This window comes from Phoxinus phoxinus (genome assembly GCF_949152265.1).
Source record: "Phoxinus phoxinus genome assembly, chromosome: 25".
Classification (NCBI taxonomy): domain Eukaryota; kingdom Metazoa; phylum Chordata; class Actinopteri; order Cypriniformes; family Leuciscidae; genus Phoxinus; species Phoxinus phoxinus.
In genome coordinates, this window is record NC_136900.1 from 15573756 (window position 1) to 15595529 (window position 21774).

General features: G+C 38.2%; 2 protein-coding genes across 4 annotated transcripts in view; one reads left to right on the forward strand and one right to left on the reverse strand.

Annotated features, from left to right (window-relative positions):
* Positions 1-21774, reverse strand: part of LOC306993490 (uncharacterized protein) — a 56529-nt gene that overhangs the window by 5815 nt on the left and 28940 nt on the right. For 2 of the 3 annotated variants that reach the window (XM_079603310.1, XM_079603311.1), the window contains exon 15: positions 15459-15847. The exons of the other annotated variant lie outside the window; for it this stretch is intronic. In XM_079603310.1, the coding sequence (XP_079459436.1) occupies positions 15754-15847 (94 nt within the window). In that variant the 3' untranslated portion in view covers positions 15459-15753. Of the gene's footprint in view, positions 1-15458; positions 15848-21774 lie in introns of those variants that run through there. 3 annotated transcript variants of the gene reach the window in all.
* Positions 1476-5507, forward strand: rassf10a (Ras association domain family member 10a). Its single transcript, XM_079603451.1, has one exon. It carries the CDS (start codon positions 1613-1615, stop codon positions 2933-2935), a length of 1323 nt encoding a protein of 440 aa, XP_079459577.1. The 5' UTR covers positions 1476-1612; the 3' UTR covers positions 2936-5507.

Consider the following 21774-nt stretch of genomic DNA (forward strand, 5'->3'; position numbering starts at 1 on the left):
AACTATAGCCTATCCGTCTTTTCCATGCGCAATTCTGATGGAAATGTTAAAATCCATTTTGTGCATGAAAAACTAGCCATATCCTGAGAAATATTCAGTGGCGTAAATGGACTAAATATGTGACAAGTAGCACCGATATTCTCAGTATGTGTTTATGATCACCTCAGTGCATTATTATCAACAATGAGTGAAGTTGGAGTATAAAGTCATGTGATGTTGGGAGCAGTGGTGTAGTCTACGTGATACGCAGGTATACGCCGTATACCCTCTAGGAAATGCCAAGTATTTCCGTATACCCACTAAAAAAAGCTTGAGGATACGTAACAACTTCATTTTGTGACAGAACTTTCACACTTTCATTCATAAATTCAGCGCGTCTGTGTTTGCAATGGACACAGATCAAATCGCGGAATCCACTCACAACTGTATAAAGCAGAACGTCACGGAATTTGGTCATTTTTTTTGAATGAATAAATCAAAAGTAGGGCTGTACAATGAATCAAATCGCGACTAGTGTCTGTGAATATTAAAAACTCAAAGAGACTGCAGTTGTTCAACGCGTCTCTGGGAATGAGCGCTCAATGTGTGCTCTACTAACTACACACACACACACTGAAGCGCGCGTGACTTCGCGCTCGTGGTGTTTTCAGCGCTTCACTGTAGCTATGAGGACATGATGTAGGCTACACATGACACATGTGCACTTCATCGCAGAGCTGCTATGAGAGTCACTTCATGACAATTTCACCATTTCATTTGATAAAACTATCGCCATTCATTCGTAGCCTATCATACACACACAGAAACTGTAATGTCTTTACGACAACCTGTCAAAATAAAAGTTCGGTATAAACTCAAAGAAATTATGAAAGAAATTGCACAGTAAAATGTTCTGTAAAGTAATAATAATAATAACATATATTACAACTTATTTTAAAAAGGAATATCACACAAATTTTCATACATGTTTTAATTTAAACAGTAAACTTGCCAAAACAATTAACACCATTTTCTTCCAAAAGCACCATTTCTAAAAGTAAATTTGTATCTGTGCCTATAATGTTTTTTATTATTATTATTATTGTCAGCTGATAAAACCTGTGCTTCAGGGACCATATTCATATAACATCTAAGGCTAAATGTAGCTCTTAACTGGCTGAGATAAATGGTGATTAACAATAAACAGTAGAAAATCAGTCCAGTCTCCTCAGCTGGAAATTTCATTGGCTGTTAAAGTCTAGTGTTGCTTATAATAAATTGACATGTTGATAACACTTAGTCTCATAATGCTCTCAATTACATGTCGTTGCATAGGCCTACTGTATGCATTAGTGAGTGTGGTGGTGCTTATGGGGTGATGAGACAGGTTAGGCGGGGGGGGGGGGGGGGGGGGGGGGGGGGGGGGTCACAGTATACTCACTACAAAAAACTAGACTACACCACTGGTTGGGAGGTGCCTGATCCCTCAGAAACACGCTGCTGTAGTTCAGAGACAAACACAACTCTCAGCTCACAGTGACGAGCGCGCGGGACGAGTCATCTCTCCAGTTGATCAAGCTTTCACCCCGTCTAAACATTATATGAATGTGAAAGTGCCTCGATGTGAATCATCATGGAACAAGAGGAGAGCAAAATCTCGGTGTGGGTATGCCGGGAGGAGAAGCTGGTGTCCGGACTGTCCAGACGCACCACCTGCGCGGACGTGGTAAAAGTGTTGCTGGAGGACCAGACCTTACAGCAAGGCGCGATGCTCAGCGGTACTCCACAGTCTTACTGCATCGTGGAGAAATGGAGGGGGTTTGAGCGGATTCTGCCGAATAAAACGAAAATCCTTCGGCTGTGGGGCGCTTGGGGAGACGAGCAGGAAAACGTGCGCTTCGTCCTGGTCAGAAGCGATGCGTCGCTGCCCAACAGCGGACCGAGGAGCGCCGAGGCTCGGGTCGTGCTCAGCAAAGACAGTCCCTGCCCTGCAAAAACCACCACGCCATTTTCACAGGAAAAACAGCGGAGGATTGTGCGAAAGGCTTTTAGAAAGTTGGATAAAATTAACAAGAAGAAAGAGGAGGTTTCCAAAGACAAATCTGCGGAGAAAATGGAAACGCTCGTTCATCTTATCATCTCGCAGGATCATACAATTCGACAGCAGGTACAGCGAATAAAAGAGCTGGACAGTGAAATCGAGAGGTATGAATCAAAAGTTCACGTTGACAGAATGAAAATACACGGCGTGAACTATGTGCAAGACACGTATTTGCTCGACCAGGGCTTGGATACGGATTCCAGCGCGCATCCGGACGCGTCCTGTGCGCAGTTTGAGGAATACGCGTCACGCTGCGACCAAGTCATTCAACTTCAGGAGGAACTAACCGAGAGGGAGGCTCTGATGGAGATACTTACAGGTGAAATACAAGAAGAACTCAACCAAAGGTGGATGAGACGGCGGCAGGAGGAGCTCTCCAACAAAGACGCGGACAGCGCTGGAGAAGAAACGGCGCTCAGGGTGACTTCTGTCCCTGAGGAACCGGTCTCAGTTGCTCCGGACCTCCTAACAGACAATGAACTCCAATTAGAGGAGGAGAGGATCAAAACACAGCTGGATACGAGTTTATACATCGGGTTGCGCTTGAACACTGATCTGGAGACGGTGAAGAGCGACTTGGATATAAGCGAGGAGCTTTTGGGCGCGAAGGAACAGGAGTTGAGGGAATTACTTGAAAAGGTTCACAGATTAGACGAGCTGGAAGGGAAACAGGCTGATGACAGCAAAGATGAGGGAAAAACTGAACTGCCTTCCGTAGACAAAGACAATGTTTGGGTAGAGCAGGCGAGGGGACTGTCGAAAACATGCGGCAATGATGATGACTCGGACACCGGACTGAGTTCAATGCACAGCCAAGACTCGGATAACGCACCTGTCTGCGAGTCACTTGTGTGACAGTTGAAATTGTAATGGGCCCAGAATCATTCAACACGACGCGAACTCAGGGAATATTTCGCCTCTCTAGATTTCAGTAATATTCTCTCTTTATAAGAGAGGAATGCATGTAAATTATACCAGTGTAGTGTTATGATCGCCTCACTCTCTAATTGCCTCACTTGTACAGAGAATCGCTTATAAGGTGCAGCTTATCAAATTATAACTAATTAACCAATGCAGACTGAGAGATGTCCACTGTGTGCTGACTAATGTTATAATACCAACACGATGTATTTGTGTTATGTAGCCTTATGGTTAAATGTTAGAATTAGAGTTTTGTGGTTTAGTGTAGCTTCGCTCTTCCTGAATATAAAATATAACATTTACAGTTTCCTTTCTGGGGAAATATTGACGACTTTTGATTTTTGTCCAATCAAATGCTCTTCATAATGAGATTAACTAGCAAATGTAGGGTTTTTTTGGCTGGGATGTAACTGAAATCTGTTGGCTATTTAAAAAAAAAAAAGGGATGAGCCTTTTGATACGGCCCACCTACACTTCCTGTTTCAACAGGAAATGTTAACACAGGAAATAAATCTGACCAGCACAGCTGTAGTTACGGCAAACCCACGAACCACAATTTGCTAGTCAGATTGCAGGTGGTGTTAGGGGGCGGGGCATTCTCCTTTGAGAGAGCATCTGATTGGATAAAAACAAGTGTAGTGCAGGATGAGTCATCAATTTGTTTTGGTAATTTTTACTAGAAGAGTAACATTGAAAATACGAATGTTTATAGTGAATTTTGTCAACGTTTAGCATATACGACTTCTCAAAAGTTAAGGCACATCGACTAAAAACCATGAAACTCTAATTTTTTTATTTAACGGGGCCTTTAAATATCTAGAATTATTTATTGTACAACACTTAGCCAGATAAAATAGTGCTAGCCACTTCCATCTTCACCAGGTGAATAATTAGAAAGAGCTTTTACACAAGGAATCAATTAGCATAACCAGAAAACATTCAGAGCTGTGGGAACTAAAGTTGTGGGAATCAAAAGTTGCGTGTGAAGGCACTGTTGTTTATTCATATTTCTGAGGAGCTGATGCGTGAATCCCTGTTTGCTTACAGTGAAGAGATAGACTGAAGCGATTTCAAAACGAGACGGTTTCAATTAAACTAAATTTGCAGTTAAGTCGTTTCTGCTTGATATTTTTCTTTACACCCATTCATTTTCTTGTCACAAGGGACCTTTCAGCATCAAATGTACGGTTGACTAATTTCACACAATGCATTTGATTTCTCCATTGCAACTAATAGCGAAATTATCAAGTGGAATGCCCAAATATGTTTTATGAATGCTGTTGCCGCATTTCATCTCAATATGTGGATGCTTACAAAGTCATTTAGGAGTAGTATCCACATCTGAATTAGAATTAATGCCAAAATCAAACTCTAAACTTTCTTGCTGCTGTACTACAAATGCATTATGAAGCATAAAGTCATATATGCCACAAACTGTACATTCGGCTCCGGCATGACCTCAGCACAGACTCAACACAAAGTTTCTTAAGGTTGGGCAGGGCATCCATCCAACAAACCCTCAACGCAGAAGTGTCACCGAGTTCAGGGATTCGGTGGTGTATGAAAAGGATTTAAGAGTTAAGCCTTAAATGTGATGTTTAAAAACAGAGGAAGAAAAGGAATAGAGCCGCCCTCCCACTTCATTCTCAATTACGTAGTTTCGAAACGGATGAATTATGGTATTTGGAAAAGCCCTAGGTCAGCGCCCTCAAAATGTGCAGATTGTGTAAAACAGTGTTTTTATGTTCCATCTCTTCAAGTTATCATATAAACAACATCGAATTAAAGTTAAACCCCCCGATTTCATAGAAAAGCTTAAGCCTAGTCCCAGACTAAAATGCATGTTTGAACTGAAAGCAACTTGCACTAATGTGTGTTTTGTCTCAAGATGCACACCAGTAAAGGCACATTTATAAAAGCTACTTTAATGTAATTGAACTCAAATCTAAGCCCTGTCTGTGAAACCGGGCCGAAGAGCACTGAAATGCTTAAACTAGATTCAGGCTCTAAAAAAAAGAGAGCAATTTATATGTCAATTAATAATTAGGCATTTAATTTCCCATCAAAATGAAGCAAATCCATCGGAAGTCCTTTAAAAAAGGGGGAATTCTGGGTCTGGTTTCCTGTTGGCAACAGTGTGTCCTGTGATTAAAGTCGAAGAGGAGGAGGAGGAGGAGGAGGGGGACAGATGATAAAGCGCCATTAATCTGGATTGGATTGAACCATTTTAAATAAACAAGAGCTCTGACGGGTTTGGAAAAGATTCAAGAACAGCTGGACGAGCAGAGATGCGCAGCGTACCAATGTGGGACAAACACTCCGTGTTGAATCAGGAGGCATGCTGAGAGGGCGAAAATGACATTCAACAAAACCTTTAGGATTATCCATGGGATCCAAGAACTGCTGTGTTGTAAAAATCGTAGATCTAATGTTTGCTATTATTTATTGTCCTCTTTATCTGTCTGAAATAAAAGCAGGGGTTTTATGACGACAGACCAGTGTTCATGGGTCCTGAACCGCTCATTACACAAGCATAATTGAGATCACCAGTACAGTTCTGGCAGGATCAAAGGCACATCATTCAAAAAGTCTGTTAAGCACTTTAAATTACGTCTTACAATGAGATCGTAATACCAGAAAGTTCATTTAGCAAGGGCACATTCAATAACCGCTGTCATTCATTACAGAAAGTGATGCGTAAATGATTGACACATGAACAAAATACCTCAAAGGCAAAAAAGTGTGTCAGTTTTGTACTTGGCATCAAAGTTAATGCATGGAATGAGCTGCAATTGTTGTCTTAGATTAAGCTTAGATTACAACTGTGAAACGGACAAATTTGAACCGCTTAGGCTAGATTAAGCAGCCATTGTTGGAAGCATGTAGCATTTAGCATAAAGAAAACAGGCTATGCAGCTTTTATCATTAGGAATGATAAGAAGTTTTTTCCTGTTGAGACACTAGGTTACCAAAGCAACCACTACAAACAACATCAACAAAACACCACTTTATTTTTCTATATTTCTTTTAGACACCCATCTCTGCAGCAAAAACTATAGGGTACAGCGGGGCTAAAGGCACACCTTAAGACAAATGTGCTTTATTGCAGAAAAAAACTATATGTTTGATGTTTCATTGATGGAGCAGCAGGTTTTGTGTGAAAATAAATCATAAAAGTGGTTTGTTTAGTTTAAAATGTTATACATGTATGAGGTGCGTGAAAGGCTCACCAGCATGGGGCAAAATGAGCAGATTTATACAATACTTCATTTAAAATAATGTTTTTAATAATGTCTATGTTAATACTTGTTCAAAACAATCACTTTAGCAAAGTTAGTAATGTTTTCAGTTTATTATTTTATTTGATTCAATGCTGTCATAAAAATTGTAATATAAAAATATATTTTTAAAAATACAGAAACCAAATTATTTAAAAAAAGAAAAATTCTGAAAGGAAGGAGAATTGAAGGAGATCCCATAATAATCTAATAAAGATTTACACTAACAATAAATTATATATATATATATATATATATATATATTAATATGATGGTTTCATTATAAATATGGTGATTATTTCTAAGGTTGACACCCAACTTAATACTGTATATATCAACTATCTGAATCTAACCGTCTCATGCCAACAAATGGAGAAGTCAGCCAGATGTTTGTTATTATATTAATTATTGTGTCTTTCCCCCCGACAGCAGGGGCGCATTTTACTCCAAATACCACTTTTACATATTCTTCCGTTATTTAAACACTGTTGCTTTAATTAGCTTGAACAAACCTGGAAATCATTAAGACGACATTTGTCACAAAATATATTCAATAATTTTAGCGATTCTCGTTTGCTAGTTAAATCTACAACATTTTTAAAAACATCAAATATTAGATCAATCAAGAATCAGACAAATTTCCATGTGCACCTTGAAAAGCAGATGTTTTGGAAAGTGCAGCGGCAAGTTGTTGCGCCGTCTAGTGGTTTCGAGGAAAATCAAATCAAAGGCGCTTCTTACCCAGGTGCGCGTTTAGCCCCGTTGTAGGCACTTTCAACAGTGTTCAGGGCTCATCAGGCACCGTGACTACACAGCCCCATACACAGCAGAGTGAGATGCACTGTGTGTGATGAGACACATTCCTCCCATAACCATCATTCAAATTGTGTGTGACTTGTGCAACAGTAGACCTTCTGTTGGCTCGGACCAGACGGGATAGCCTTCGTTGCCCTCGTGCATCAATGAGCCCTGGACACCCGACACCCTGTGGCCGGTTTGTAGTTTAGACAACTGCTGATCTTTGCTTACCGTCTAATCTACCCAGACCGGTGACTGGTCATAATGTTTTGGCTCATATCAACTGTTAACTCCGTGAGCAGCGTGTGAGTCATTCTGCGAGTCATTCTGCAAAACGATTAAACACTGACGGTGCTTTCCAGCCCTTCCTGCTTTTCTGTGATATTCAATCTGTAGTGAGGCAGAACTAACAGGTTTCAGTACGTTCTGTAATAATGTCAGCTGACGAACAGCTGAGAATAAAGCACTGTTAAATAAGAAGTTGCAGAGCGTATTTCCACACACAGGTGTACACACACCAGCTCGGGACAAATTTACAAACCTGTTTCTATGGAACAGGAACGACAGTGACATAACATGACAGTGCATGTTAGGGAAATGAACCGAGAAGCTCATTTAAAGTGAACGTTATATAACATCTTTCAAAACACAATATACGAAGATAGGCACTCAAGCCGACCAGCTATATTATTAAAAAAGAAAGATAGATGTTCCTTAGTCAGAATGAACACTTTGGAGGGCTCTGCATGAATGTTTTAAAATTGCTATGACACACACGCACACGTGGACTGACAGATTGAGCGCTGAAATCTCTCCGAGACATTATGTGATCTCATGTGACTTGCACAAGAAGATTATAAATAATAGTTTCCTAGGGCAATGCCTTAAGAGAAGATTAAGATCGGCCAATAGCGAAGTTTAGTTAAATGCCAAACGCAGTGCGCACAGACAGAATGGTGCAAATATTAAAGCTGCCAGAGAATCTGTCCCGTCTGGCTATCACTCACAGAGATTAGGTCATTTCCACCCTTCTGCCATGTGACGTGGGCTTTTTAGCATCACGTTAAGTATTTTCACTCAAATGTAAGAGACATTTCAATTAAAAGCCATTTTAACTGTATTTTGAAACTGGGAATAAATGCTGGAGGAGCATACATAGCCGTCTACATAGCGTGTGAATTTTCCGCAGTGATTTACAGTAAAGGAATGCCAGTTTGTAATAAGGATTACTCATTTACAAAAGGTAAACACATCGGCCTCATTTCCTTGACCCCAGTGACAGCCAAAGACAAACCCAGTCGATGAGGAAACAGGTTCTGGCTGAGACGCAATGTTCCACAGAACGTGTTTTCGAGTTCAACTGCTCTGCATTTTAATCGTTCTTCTATGCAAACATGCGTTATTAGACAATATCTTTCAACAAATACGAGTCTCGAGACTTTGCCTTGGGCAACATCAAAGATGCCAATCTAATGACAGGTTCAAATCAAATAAATCTAATCAAATCAAAATGGCAAACTTTGCAGTTTCAGGGCCATTGATTTTTTGCGTTTAAAGATGTGAGATGCAGGGAAGCGAAATGAATAAAACAAGGTCTAGAGATGTGTTTTTTTAAGTTGATCTATTGACTTGAGTGGCGCATTTTTAGATGCTGCAAAAGTCAAACGCGGCTGTCTAGCACAGGTTTACAAAGAAAACAATGGAAAAGCAGTGCAGTGGAATGCAGAATTAAGACACGAGGCATTAAACACGGGATTAAAAAATAGTTTTAATAGAACGCAGTGTTGAAAGATGCCTCAAAAGACAAAAAACTTGCGCGCAACAGTTAAATACGTCCATCTAGTGCATGTTCACATAGAAAATAGCAGACAAGCAGAGAAGTGGAATGCAAAAATGTGAGACGCAAGTATGTAAACATGTTTTATTGGTTTCTCGAGACTTCAAGAGGATCAATCGACAGTATATTAGCATTAACAGTGATGTTCCTGCACACGTCCTCTGTTTTCCCAGAGCACCGGTGTCTCAAATTGAAAACACATAGGGTGGAGGAAAACTCAAGGGGCATTTAACAGGTTTTCAGCAGAACAAGTTGGGACACCTGCTCTGGAAGAAAGAAAACAAATTTGCTTCCACTTTACCTGTCAACGATTGTAATCTCATAGCAGAACGGCTAATTTTACCCTGTATACAACTTGGTGGACAGCAACAATGATGCAAGCATGCTTAATAGTATTGTATTTAAAAAACAGAGCTATAGTCACACAACATGCGTCAAAAAGTCAGGACAAAAACGACGTTTTTGAATATATTTGATCCCAAATGTGGATAATTGGTTTGCAGGATTAGCTAATTGCTTGTGCATTAGTCGGGACATCCTTCATCTGACCCTGAGGAGAAGCAAATAAGTACATGCTGACAGATGTGTTTATTGTATTCAAGTAATCGCATGCATTACATCTAATTGTGGTTCACATGAACAAAGAATTTGGATATAGCTATGGAAATAAAAGCAAATTGTAACCAGATTTGCATGATAAATCCAGTCTGGTGACATTATTAAATTATCTAATGTAATCTGTTTGGAGAAATGAAACCAATCTTTTTCTCAGACTGAAGATGCGCTTTGCAAAAATGAGTCTAAATTAATATGTTCAAATGTGCCGGATGCTAATTTTAACGCTCATGCATCCCATAATATGAATCTCGGGAAGCAGATGGCTTTTCGCCCTTTCCTGCAAAATGTTTCCCAAATGCACTGACGAAATGAGAGGAAGAGAAACAAAGTGTGAGTGTGTGTGTGTGTGTGAGCAGGTTATTTTGAAAGAGAAAACCAGAATTTCTCTTTCAGTCTCTGGTTACACCTGGTGGTTGCCTGCTTTCTTTCCAAAGAACCTGCATGCTCATGAGGTTATTTAGAGGGGGAAACTGTCAAGAGATGAATAAAAATGATTAAATTATTTGTTATAATGTTACCATGCCTGGACTTTTGAACTTTTCAGATCCCTTTTATGTAGATTATATTCTTTTACTATTGTCCCAAACCCACTTTTAAACTACAAATATGATTATCCATCATAAATACATGATTTATTACATTTAATAATATAATATTGTTGATAGTATCAACAAATAATTAATTTAATAAACAAAATAATCATTAAGGGATAAAAAAAAATTCAAGTTCAATTATTTAAATAAATAAATAAAAATCATATGTGCATTATAATTTTAAAATATATAAATATAGCCTACATTTAAATTATTTAAAAATGACAACTATGCCACAACAACTTTGCCACTAATAAAATGTTTTTTTTATGTGGTGGAATTTTTGTAATTTAAAAGCTTGAGATGAAATATCATAATATAACTTGTAAACAAAGTACTTAATTGTGTCATTTCCAATCAAGATGTAATTTTGCAAATAATTTTGTGTGTGTGTGTATTCAGGATACATAAAATACAAGCTGTGAAATTAGCCTCAGCAAGACAAAGGAGTCGGTTATTTTATTTAAAAAATGTTCAAATTAAATTTCCAAAATCATAATTTCCATTACAGAATGGTGTTAAATGGTAAAATAATTATAAATCATCATAAATACATGAATTATTACATGTAAAACTGTGATCATATAAACAGAGAAATATATAATTTCAATAAAATGTAAAATTGTATAATATTGTGAAAATAATTGTATTATATTTTTATAAATTAAATATTTGACTTTTGAAATATTTGATTTTTAATAAATTAAATAAATGTGTCATTTCCAATTCAGCTTAAATTTAGCAAAAATATTATTTAATTGTGTGTTTTCAGGATACATAAAACACTAGTTGTGAAACAAAGTACAAAACAAAGACAAAGTAGTCAGCTATTTTGTTCCAAAAATGTTTAAAATGTCATTTCCAAAATCATCCTTTCCATCAGAGAATGCTATCAATCTTAAATTATAATTAAGTATCATAAATGGATGAATCATCTTTTCCATCACAGAATGGTATTAAACACGACACTGGTGTAAACAGAGGATGGTAAGAGTATTAAACGCTACTGTCAAAGCCTTCATAGAGACACCAAAGACCCTTTTCTTCAGGGACGGAAGCTCATGAGCCTCAAGGAAGCGATCAATAATTAAGCCCCCTTAGCTTTTAAACACAGTCTGGGCAGATGTTAACGTGTTTCTAACATATGCTGTCAGAGCCACTTCCGAGAACAGCAAGGAGACAAATTACATCCCGAATGAAGCCCCCGGACCAAGACATCCCTTTAGGGCAGACCACCTCTCATCTGTCCCGAACAGCTACATGAAAACTGACCTTCCATCAAATAAAAGCCACAACAAACACAACACAGCATGTTGGCCTAAAGGTATCAGCTTTAAACAGGCTGGTGTACGACGTACAGCCAAATGATCTGGAAACCTCGGGAAACTGGATCATATTGGAATGAGTTAAATTCATTGTAAATGTTTGACTCTTTTCTTGCTGGCTTTCATTTTCATTTAAACAAAACAAGGTGACTGCAAGATGCAAGACACGTCCTGGGATCAAAACGGACTTTCGTCTTCCCACGCTTTGTCATCACAAACAATATCTTTATTGGGTTATTGGTGATGAAATATAAATGGTGCATCACATTAACAAGCGCATTAGAGAGAGGAGGAAGCTCAAACGGACCGGGATGTTTCTCAAATACAAACAAAGCTGACCTCTGTGTGCATTCAGGTTTCAGAGGAGCAAAAACCTGCCGGCTTTGATCCTGAACTAGCGGCTTTCAGCCATTACAAGGTCACGGAGGTTCATTCAAAGCATTCCTCGACTTAATAGGTCACTACGCTAATAGATTATGTGGAGATGGGTGGGAGCGGGTTGACACAGGTATGCAGTGTCTCGCAGGGGTTGTGACACACTCAGAAAGCAAAAGGCCCGTATGCACATGCAATGTACAATAGAAGAACTTCTCGTAGTAGTAAATGCATTCGACATTCTTAAAGGAACGCAGACTTTTTGGGACTTTAGCTTATTCACCGTATCCCCCAGAGTTCGATAAGTCCATATATACCCTTCTCATCTCCGTGCGTGCCGTAACTCTGTCTGACGCACCCACCGCTAGCCTAGCTTAGCACAAAGACTGGAGGTAAACAGCTCCAGCTAGCATACTGCTCCCAACAAGTGACAAAATAACGCCAACATTTTCCTATTTTCATGTTGTGATATGTATAGTCACAGCGTGTACAACTAACAAGGTCACATGAGACACCGCCATCTTCTAACTGTATACATACTGGGAACTATTTTCTCAGAAGGCGAAGCACTGCTACTTGGGCGGAGTGATTAGCGCAACACTCTGAGCGAACTCTCTGCTCCTCACCACGGGGCTTCTCAGGCGCTGCGAGCAAATCACTCCGCAGAAGTAGCAGTGCTTCGCCTTCTGAGAATATAGTGACTATACACATCACAACATGTAATGCAATGCAACCGAAAAGTGCAACTATTTCACTTATACTATGGTTACCACACACCTCAAAACATTGTTTAGATGATGTATTTCAAGACTTACAAATTATGACAAAAATTACATAACCATTTAAAAATCCTACTGACCCTAAACTTTTGAAAGGCAGTGCATGTTCATATGAATATTTAATTAATATAAAATAGATACATTTTATTCTTATGAACAATGACAATATATCAAGTTTTATAGTACCATAATTTTTTTTATTAAAGGGATAGTTCACTCAAAAATGAAAATTCTGTCAGTAGTTACTCACCCTCACGCAGCGCGTGTGTGTTGCACGTCACCACGTAGGCTCCCGACGCTGGTCATGTGTGTGATGCGTGTGACGTCTAACACAGACGCGCACGCGCTGTGCAGATATACTACGCAAAAACACACTCAGGCCCACGGAGAATATAAAGAATAATGGAATAAAGTCGTTAGTTATTTGTGCACGAAAAGTATTCTCGTCGCTTGTAAGCATATGGCTGAGCCCCTGTAGTCACTTGGACTATTTTAACAATGTCTTTAATAACTCTCTGGGCCGGCAAGTTTCAATCCCTTAAGAAGCCTATGGAGGAGTGAGACAGCTCTCAGATTTCATCAAAAATATCTTAATTTCTGTTCCGAAGATGAACGAAAGTCTTACGGGGTTGGAACAACATGAGGGTGAGTAATTCTTGACAGAATTGTTATTCTTTAAATACTTGAGTCATTCACAATGCTTCGTGGAATTATAGTTAATTTTTCAAGTGAACTTTAAGATTTTTTTGTTTGATTGCTTCAAATCAAAGTTGTGACTCATCTCAGAGCTGGTTGGACAAGTTAAAAGCTTAAAGTCTTTACTGACAAATTTTCTAAAATCCGTATGATGAAAATAAATGGGAAACATGAAACCACCTAGCAGCCACTTAGAACCAAGCAATTGCTTAAAAACACCCTAGCACCCACCCAGAATACCCTAGCAACAACCTAGTAACCACCCAAAACACTGTAGCAACCATCAAGTAGCCACTTAAAAGAACCTAGAAACCATCCAGATCCAGAACACGGTTAACCGCAAGACAATACACTAACAACACTCAAAACACCCTGTCAACCACCCACAATACCCCAATTATGAGCTTTACATGAAAAGCACCAAAAACATTCTGGTCTGCTGCTTCGTGTTTAGTTTTAATTTGTGTATATGTTGTAGTAAACGGGGCCAAAAATCCTTTTCAATAGTAGTCAGTGACTAATATTCAGTTTAATTTAAGCCATTAAAGACGCTTTGAATGGGTAAAGAACTGAAATACTGGCTGTTCTCCAAGCCTCCAGCTTCATTTGAGGTGAAATCAGCCGGTGAAAGTGCGAGGTCTGTGTGACAAAATCTAACAAGACTAATGATAAGACTATCTCAGGATAATCAATCAGCTTTTCAGTGTGTGAATAAAGCCCTTCCCACGTTACTCTTCATGTTGACTTAACAGGCACACAACTACGAATTGCCATTGATGTCAAAACGTGTGAATGTGGAGCGTTTCAAGACTGAATCTATACGCTCGCTTGCAAACAGAAAAAGGCCTTCGAGGGGTATGAAGCGGGACAAACAGAGGAGGAGATAAAACAACATTTCAGAGAAAAACAGAAACCGGCTCCTCCACTGTTACATGACATCAGTGCATGTCTTGTTCGCGTGTGGCGCTGTTCATTTGAAACCTACACCTCGGATAATTACAGGGCCGTGACGCTCAGACACTTTATGACACACCCACGCAAAAGCACACATGCTCCCACTCTTAAAATGTTGTTGTCTGTGTTTTTGTATCACTGTAGTCCTACTGAGCAAATACCAACCTCTTACCAGAGAAGGCTGTGAACCTACAGTATATTGGATCTGTGGGATTTACTAACAGCTTGCGATAGCGCAAGTCTCTTTAAAAAACTACTGTCAGGATTTACTAAAGACACGCAGGGTTATTTTTGCGGCTGATCTTATTGCATGTGCATTTATAGTAGTTTCCCTTTCACACGCAAAATTTATGGGAGGTGAGAATTTAAATGAAATCACCCAAAGTGATTTAATAAGGTTTGGGCTAGTCAATTTGCGCTGCTCTTAATGGATTGTGTTGGTCATTATGGAACTGATCCAGCTGCGTCTGCGTTCTTTCATTTGCGTGTCATCAGAAGATCACACGTATAACTTTTCAATCCCATTGGCGCTTTTTTGGAATTGCGTTCTCACGCTAATTTGCCCTGTTTTGTAAATCTGGCCTTTAGTCTCTAACAAAGACGGCTTTTAATTTCATTGACACATACACAATATTAAAACCACTCCCTTGATTTGACTGGAATATTATCTCACTGACTCTGAAGTAGGATCATTGCTGTTATGCAGTACCTTTTGAACTCTTGAAATAAAGATAATTCTTGTGACAATGTGAAAAATGGACACACTTCCGAAAATGTACCGTGGTTAAGCTCAGACACAACAAACTGATTTAAGTATATGGATTTTTGAAAACAACCGCAAGAAAATTAAAACGATTCTTAACAGGATGGAAATAAAGTGCTGGCAAGTTTCCCATTGCTCAGTTCTTTAAATTAGGGTGTCAACTTGAAATTGATCTTTCTTCTGAAATGTTGATATCCAATTTCCATTATTTTATGTAACAGGATACGATTTAATATATACATTTATTTCTACAGATTTTTGTGCAGTTGTTTTCCCACTGGAAATGATGTCATCTTCCGGACAATTAAGTCATTAAAGACAAACTTATTACGGATGGACGGATGCGCATGAAGATGTACTGCACAACAGGAATGATCCAGTACAGATGCTATTTAAGAAGTCCAGTTAGGACTGGAACTCTGAGCCAAGAAAACAAGCCAAAAAGTTGAAATCTTTTTATTAAATGGCTATAAAAGCTACATTAAAATCTGGACATCCCACATTTATTGATGGAATAGTCCAAAAAAAGAAAAAAAGAAAACAGGGTAGTGAGAATGCTAAATTCATACATTAACATTCACTGATTTAAAGTTCGTAGTGCACATTAGCAGCATCTTCAGAGACGTCCGACTAAAGGAGGGGTCCGACAGGGCCTGATTTAATTGTCAAATGGCAGTGTTTCATTGAGCAGTTATGAAGTGAGCACACCTTGTTCCATAACGAGTCCCACGTGGTCTCAAATTAGCTGCGATTCTCGCACTTGACTTGCTGTCATCGGGCACGTGATGAAGTTTCTCTCCTTCAGCGATGGACGCCGCGTGGATGCATTCCTTTGTTTACAAACACAAAGTAGTAATTAGTCAAGGTGTGGGTCAAAATGACTTTCAGAACAATAATAGCATGATCACAGTGTTTTTGTCCTTGCCCAGCTCATGGTTCACTTACGTATTTGAATCTGCAACCTGTTAGACTATAAAATAAGGTGTAAAAAATTGCATAACTAAAATTAGATCTGGTATAGATTTTAAACTACAAGGGAAATGAAGCACATCTCATGTAGAGCTACAAAAACAGTCCGTTGTAACTGTTCTTATAGGCCCTGCAGCTTGTGCTCTACAAAACTGAGTGCTAAAAGCATGAGCTGTTCTCAGCTAAGGCCACCTCAGGCAACAAGAGCACTCTCGTCCTTTATTGTCTCGCTCTAGTCTCTCAGGAGTGCTCGAAATATCACTTTGCCCTGCTGTGCCGTTCACCGAACAGTATCTTGCACTTAAAATCACTCAAAAAAGAATTTAAATATTCCCACTAAATGAAGCCTTTTTAATGACAATTAAAATCAAATGGAATCAAAAATTTGAATGGGTTTGTTCTAGTCTTGTATGAACTGAAATTCATTCAGTTATACCTACTAGATGTGCATATTCAGAAAATGAATATGCATGACCACAGCATATTTGACTATGTGCATGGCCTATGGTCGTAATAATATAAATCATTATTTTAAATATTATTATTAATTAATATCATTTCATTGTAATACAGTTATAAATTTAAACCGATTGCACAAAATTACCTTGATGTTCAAGAATTATGTTGCATTAGCTGATTTGAATCAACTAACCGGAAAATGCACTAAAAAATCAAATTTGTGGCTCGAACCGATGCATTTAAAAAGGTTTCTGTGGCAAAGATTACAAGCTCCTCTTCTTTTCAGAAGAACTCCTTGCTTTAAAAGTGTTTTCCATCCGAAGAGTATCACACATTCACCAGCTGGAGCTATGAATAGGGCCGATCTGTTTCCACATCACTATGTCCACAAAACACAAGCCCAGTGGTGGTTAAACGGTGTGCTAAGCATGCTTTCAGATTAAAAACGCTTTATCCCAATATGTCTCTTTCAAGCTCCCCAGCCTGAGAGCTCTGCAGTCTATCATATGCACCAGTTGCTGATGGGAGTATGGAGTATGTGTGTCCGTATGGACCAGCTGCTTTCCACTGCACACTCACTGGGGTCCGCCACAATTGTGTTTAAGAAGATTATTCTCAAGAGTTTAGCCATGCTGGATTTAGCGTTTGTCGGTTCTGTGAGGTGCAGAAGGCCAAGCGAGAGCCACTGCAGAGCAGCCTGGAGGACAATGGAGGTGTAGATGGATTGAAATGAGATCCGACGGACATTAATTCACATATTCAAACATGACAATAGATTTTAACATAAATGACACCAAACGCCATTGGTTCTTGTGTGTATGATTGAATATATGAAATAATATTCCGCTATTCTACAACTTAAGAATTAAAATGTAGTGCCCGGGTTGTATTAACAACTTTTACAGTGCTTTTTGGGCTGTTATGATCACTGCATGGACAACATGCAGTGAAAAAATGGAAGGGAATGGAAAGGCTAGTAAAGACCCAATTTAAGCACCTTTGCTGATGATGGGTTTACCGAATATCTCTAATTCCTTGTTTCATCAAAGAACCTTGCTGGCCTGTTGACCCTGAACAGCATAACACTGCCTAAGTGTGACTTGGACATCAACGTACAGTACGTGAACAGGTTGCAATGAAGTGGCAAAGCCCTGAAGGTGTAAATGTTATTTGTGTCATTTAAATATGGGGGGGGGGCTGTCATTTTTAGTGTTCTGAAATATTTAAAAGCCAGAAAATATGACTTTATAATTATGATTTTGTATGTTGTCATCAAAGCAAATACTAAGAAATTCATGTAAACTTCAAGTAATCAAATATTCCCGGATTTATACATCTATCTATACAACTCATAACTAATATCTCTTGTTTATCTCTCTCTCTCTATATATATATACACACACACATAGATGTAATTGTGACAGCACTAATCATCAATATTCATGCTTAAATTACACTTAGGCAACTAAACCTCATTTACTATTCATGTGGTCACAATAGGAGTGAGCTTGAATAGTGGTTTTGGTGGACCTTGTACTGGACATTTGAGAAGCCATTAACTGCCTTTGACAAAGATGGGGTCAGTTAAAGATATGCAAACATATTCAAACAATTTCAAACATAATTGCACTAAATAATTACACCAAGTATACATGCATTATATATATATATATATATATATATATATATATATATATATATATATACACACACACACATATATATGAATGTGCAGAAAGAGAATGATTATTGAAAGAAACTTGAAGTGGCATCTTTACACCTCTTCAAAAGTAATAAAGGTCAGCAGCACATTGATTGTATGCAGGACAAAAGGCAAGGGTGTGTGTGTGTGTGTGTGTGTGTGTGTGTGTGTGTGTGTGTGTGTGTGTGTGTGTGTGACGAATAAATATCCAGACCATTCCTCACGGTTGGGAAATATTTGCATAGTTAAAGAGTGTGAAATAGTCAAAGTCCAAAGACCCGTACTCCTCATTTAGTACCAAAGATACAACCTAAAAATTTCCATCAATACAGATATTAAATTTGCATAACCACCAACATTTTATATTTGAATGAATGTTTGAATGAGTTGCAAAATCTAGTAACCATAATCTCCATTTAAATATAGAATAAATTATAAATTATAAAGAATAAATTGGCTAAAATCTAAGGAATAATGAATTAGGAGACACTTCAGTTATAAATATATTGGATTTGATTCAAATCCTAAAAGTAAAACATTTTCAATTTAGATCCATATAAAAACTTTAACTCAATATACTGTACTAGTGTGTGAAAATATAAAAGTACATAATATAGCATTAAAAGCTATTACCTGTGCACTAATTATGTTTACTACAGTACTGAGTTGTTATCTTAGCAACATGCTAATGTCAAACTCTATTGGAATAAAAAAGTCAAGTCGCCTGTGAATTTCTAATCAGTCGTGAAGTTAATTGCTGCTAGGCTTTGGAAGAGAGCTAAACTATTACTCGCCTGTCTAAATTATATTTAAAACAACCAAGTAACCATGCACCTGAAAAACTTCGCACGGACTCGGGTTTCGAAACAAGATGGAAAGAAATTCCCTAATGACCCGCTCTTCTGGGGAAGACATCTAAACAGCAGGGTGATGCTGGGAAATCAGGAGCTAACCTTTGAATAAGTAAACGCCACTCCGGCTCGGTGTTGTTAATCATGGGAGTTCATACGACACGCACTTCTTTTGGGATTTGATCCTACCACATCGTTCCTCAGTGTTGTTTATGCAACACCTGTAGCAGAGCCACCAACACGGTCACTTGAATCTCTATGTGATCAGATAATATCCGCAGTTCCCTGATCAACTTTCCTACTTGCGCTCACGGTTGTTACGCAACTATCGCACCTGAGCGAACGACAAAGGCTATCGCACCCCCATCCAACAGCCCGGCACGAACCTACACGCATAGACAAATGTGTGCTGTATTTCAACCCATGTATCCCATCACTGCATTGTCAGAGTTGCCAGATATGCTGTAATCTTTCCCCCTGGGAGCCCGTGGAAACCAGATACAGAAAAGGAAGATCAAACACTGGGCATGGGATCACATGTCTCCGCTGTTCGTTCAGGAGTGTGACGCACACATGGCATACAGGGATAGAGGATTTTCCCATTCCCTCCCTCACTCTGGCTCTTTTCAGAGGTGGGACGTCTGGTAATCACAAGATTAAGAAAAGTGCACACAAAAAAAACTAAAAACAATCGTTCCACTAGAAGCACTGCTAACTTCAAAGAAGGAAAAAAGTAGTAGTTATCCTGATACACTACCTGTATACGAATCAAATTCAAAATATGTATATCATTTAAAAAATAAAAATAAATAAAAAAAACCTCACTGAGCAACAAAAATAATGTCCATTGCAAACATCTAATAAAAGTATGAGCTTCCAGAGCTGTGTGGAACAGTTTAGAAATGGAAAGAAGCATAAAAAGTGGAAATATAAAAAGTACATTTTATATACTCCAATTTAAATTAACTTAAATTGCTCCAAAAATTACTTATAAATTACATTTGCATATAAATAAGTTTTTAAGATAATAAATGATAAATTGTAAAAAAAGAAAAGAAAAAGAAAAAAAAGAAAAGCAGAATAAAGCAATACCCAAAGTAAAAAATAAAAAGTTTAAAAGGGAATGCACAAAAAATACAATGATTAAAAGAAGAAGAAAAAACAAGATAAAGCAAAACAAAACCAAGTGAAGAAGATTAACAAAACAAAATCGCATGCGGTTATTAGAGACCTCAGACTAAATTTCCTTTCATAAAATAGTTTCATTGTGTTTACTGTTTACTTTTGATGTGCCACAAGGGCATTTTTTATAAAACCAGAAATTAACTGGAAGAAAGTTTCTCTTCACATAATTCTCTATGAATGTGAAAAAAGAAAAATGTAGTTAGACCACTTTTTATGCTTCGAAGTAGCAATTAAGATGTTCCTGGCGAGGATTCAGGAACCTCACTGTGAACCCCGTATTAACTGCATTATTGGTTCACGGGAGGATTAAAATTCTCAGGTGATGCTGAAACTAAAGGAACAACATGTTTGTTGAACACTCACGACGCACAGACACAAACTTAAAGTCGATGTGAAACGGAAGTTGTGATAGTCTTTTCTTCCCTATTGTGATGAATAAAAGTGAAACGGCATCTCAAACTAGAAAATAAATGAACAGAGGGACTTGATTTTGTCCATTGCGGATTGATCGGATGGTTGTGGTTTGCTATTGCTGTGATCTCATGTGAGTAAACACTTCATCAGAGAAGTCATTGCAAAAATATATATTTTGAATTCATAATAAATACTGCAATATTCCTTAAAAAAAAGAAAAGAACTGTCAATTTTGATTTCATGGTGACTTTAAGAAAACCTTTACAACAACTTTCAAGTCCCATTCAAGGAAAGTTTCACGGTCTTCCCTGACATCATTACAAGTGCTACAAAGGACAGTGCAAAGGCACCAGGAAGGTGGATGTGAAAAGTGAAAAGGCCAGATGCTTGTTTTCAAAGCTGGTGTGACTCTGCTCCGGTGTCAGAAAAGGGCATGTGGAAATGACAGGACATTGGCCTCTGGGGGCCTGAGGGTTTAAATACAGCCTGCTGACATAACTGACCGGAGATCCACGCTTCTGCTTCATTTTTCCACCACACCTACAGCTTTCCGCCTGATCCCAGAGGGTAAAGATGCTGGATGGTAAACTGTGTCAGGGCCCAGAAAAGCAGGCATAACAATTTATTTTTGTTCTCAGAAGGGTCATAGCTATCTTTATCATTCAGTGACGAAGTCAATGCAGGTCTGCTCAGCGTGAGCATGGATGCATTTCTCAAGGTGGGAATTCTGATAAATATAGTGATGCACCATTATTAAAATTCCGAAACCGATAACTTGATAATTTTACGTTACAGCCGATAACCAATAAATGGGCGATATTAAAACGTGCACTATTCTGTTTAAATAAATAAAAATAAAAAACACTACAACCATTTATTTTAAATGCTATTGTAAATGTGAATTTAGTATGGATGACCGATTTGAAAATTTTGGTCGATACAGATAACTGATAATTCTTTATATTTGAAAGCTGATAACCAATATATTGGCTAAGAAATCTAAATCCAGGTTTTTTTTTAATATAATTTTTGAGAGCCCGATTACAAAAACAAAAGTCTCACCATTAAAACCCATGTCTCAAGCACACAAGTATAATGTTCTCATTATAATTTTATGTAGTCTATATGACAGACTTGTTGCACATGTTCATTTAGAGATTTGCTAAAGATTATACTT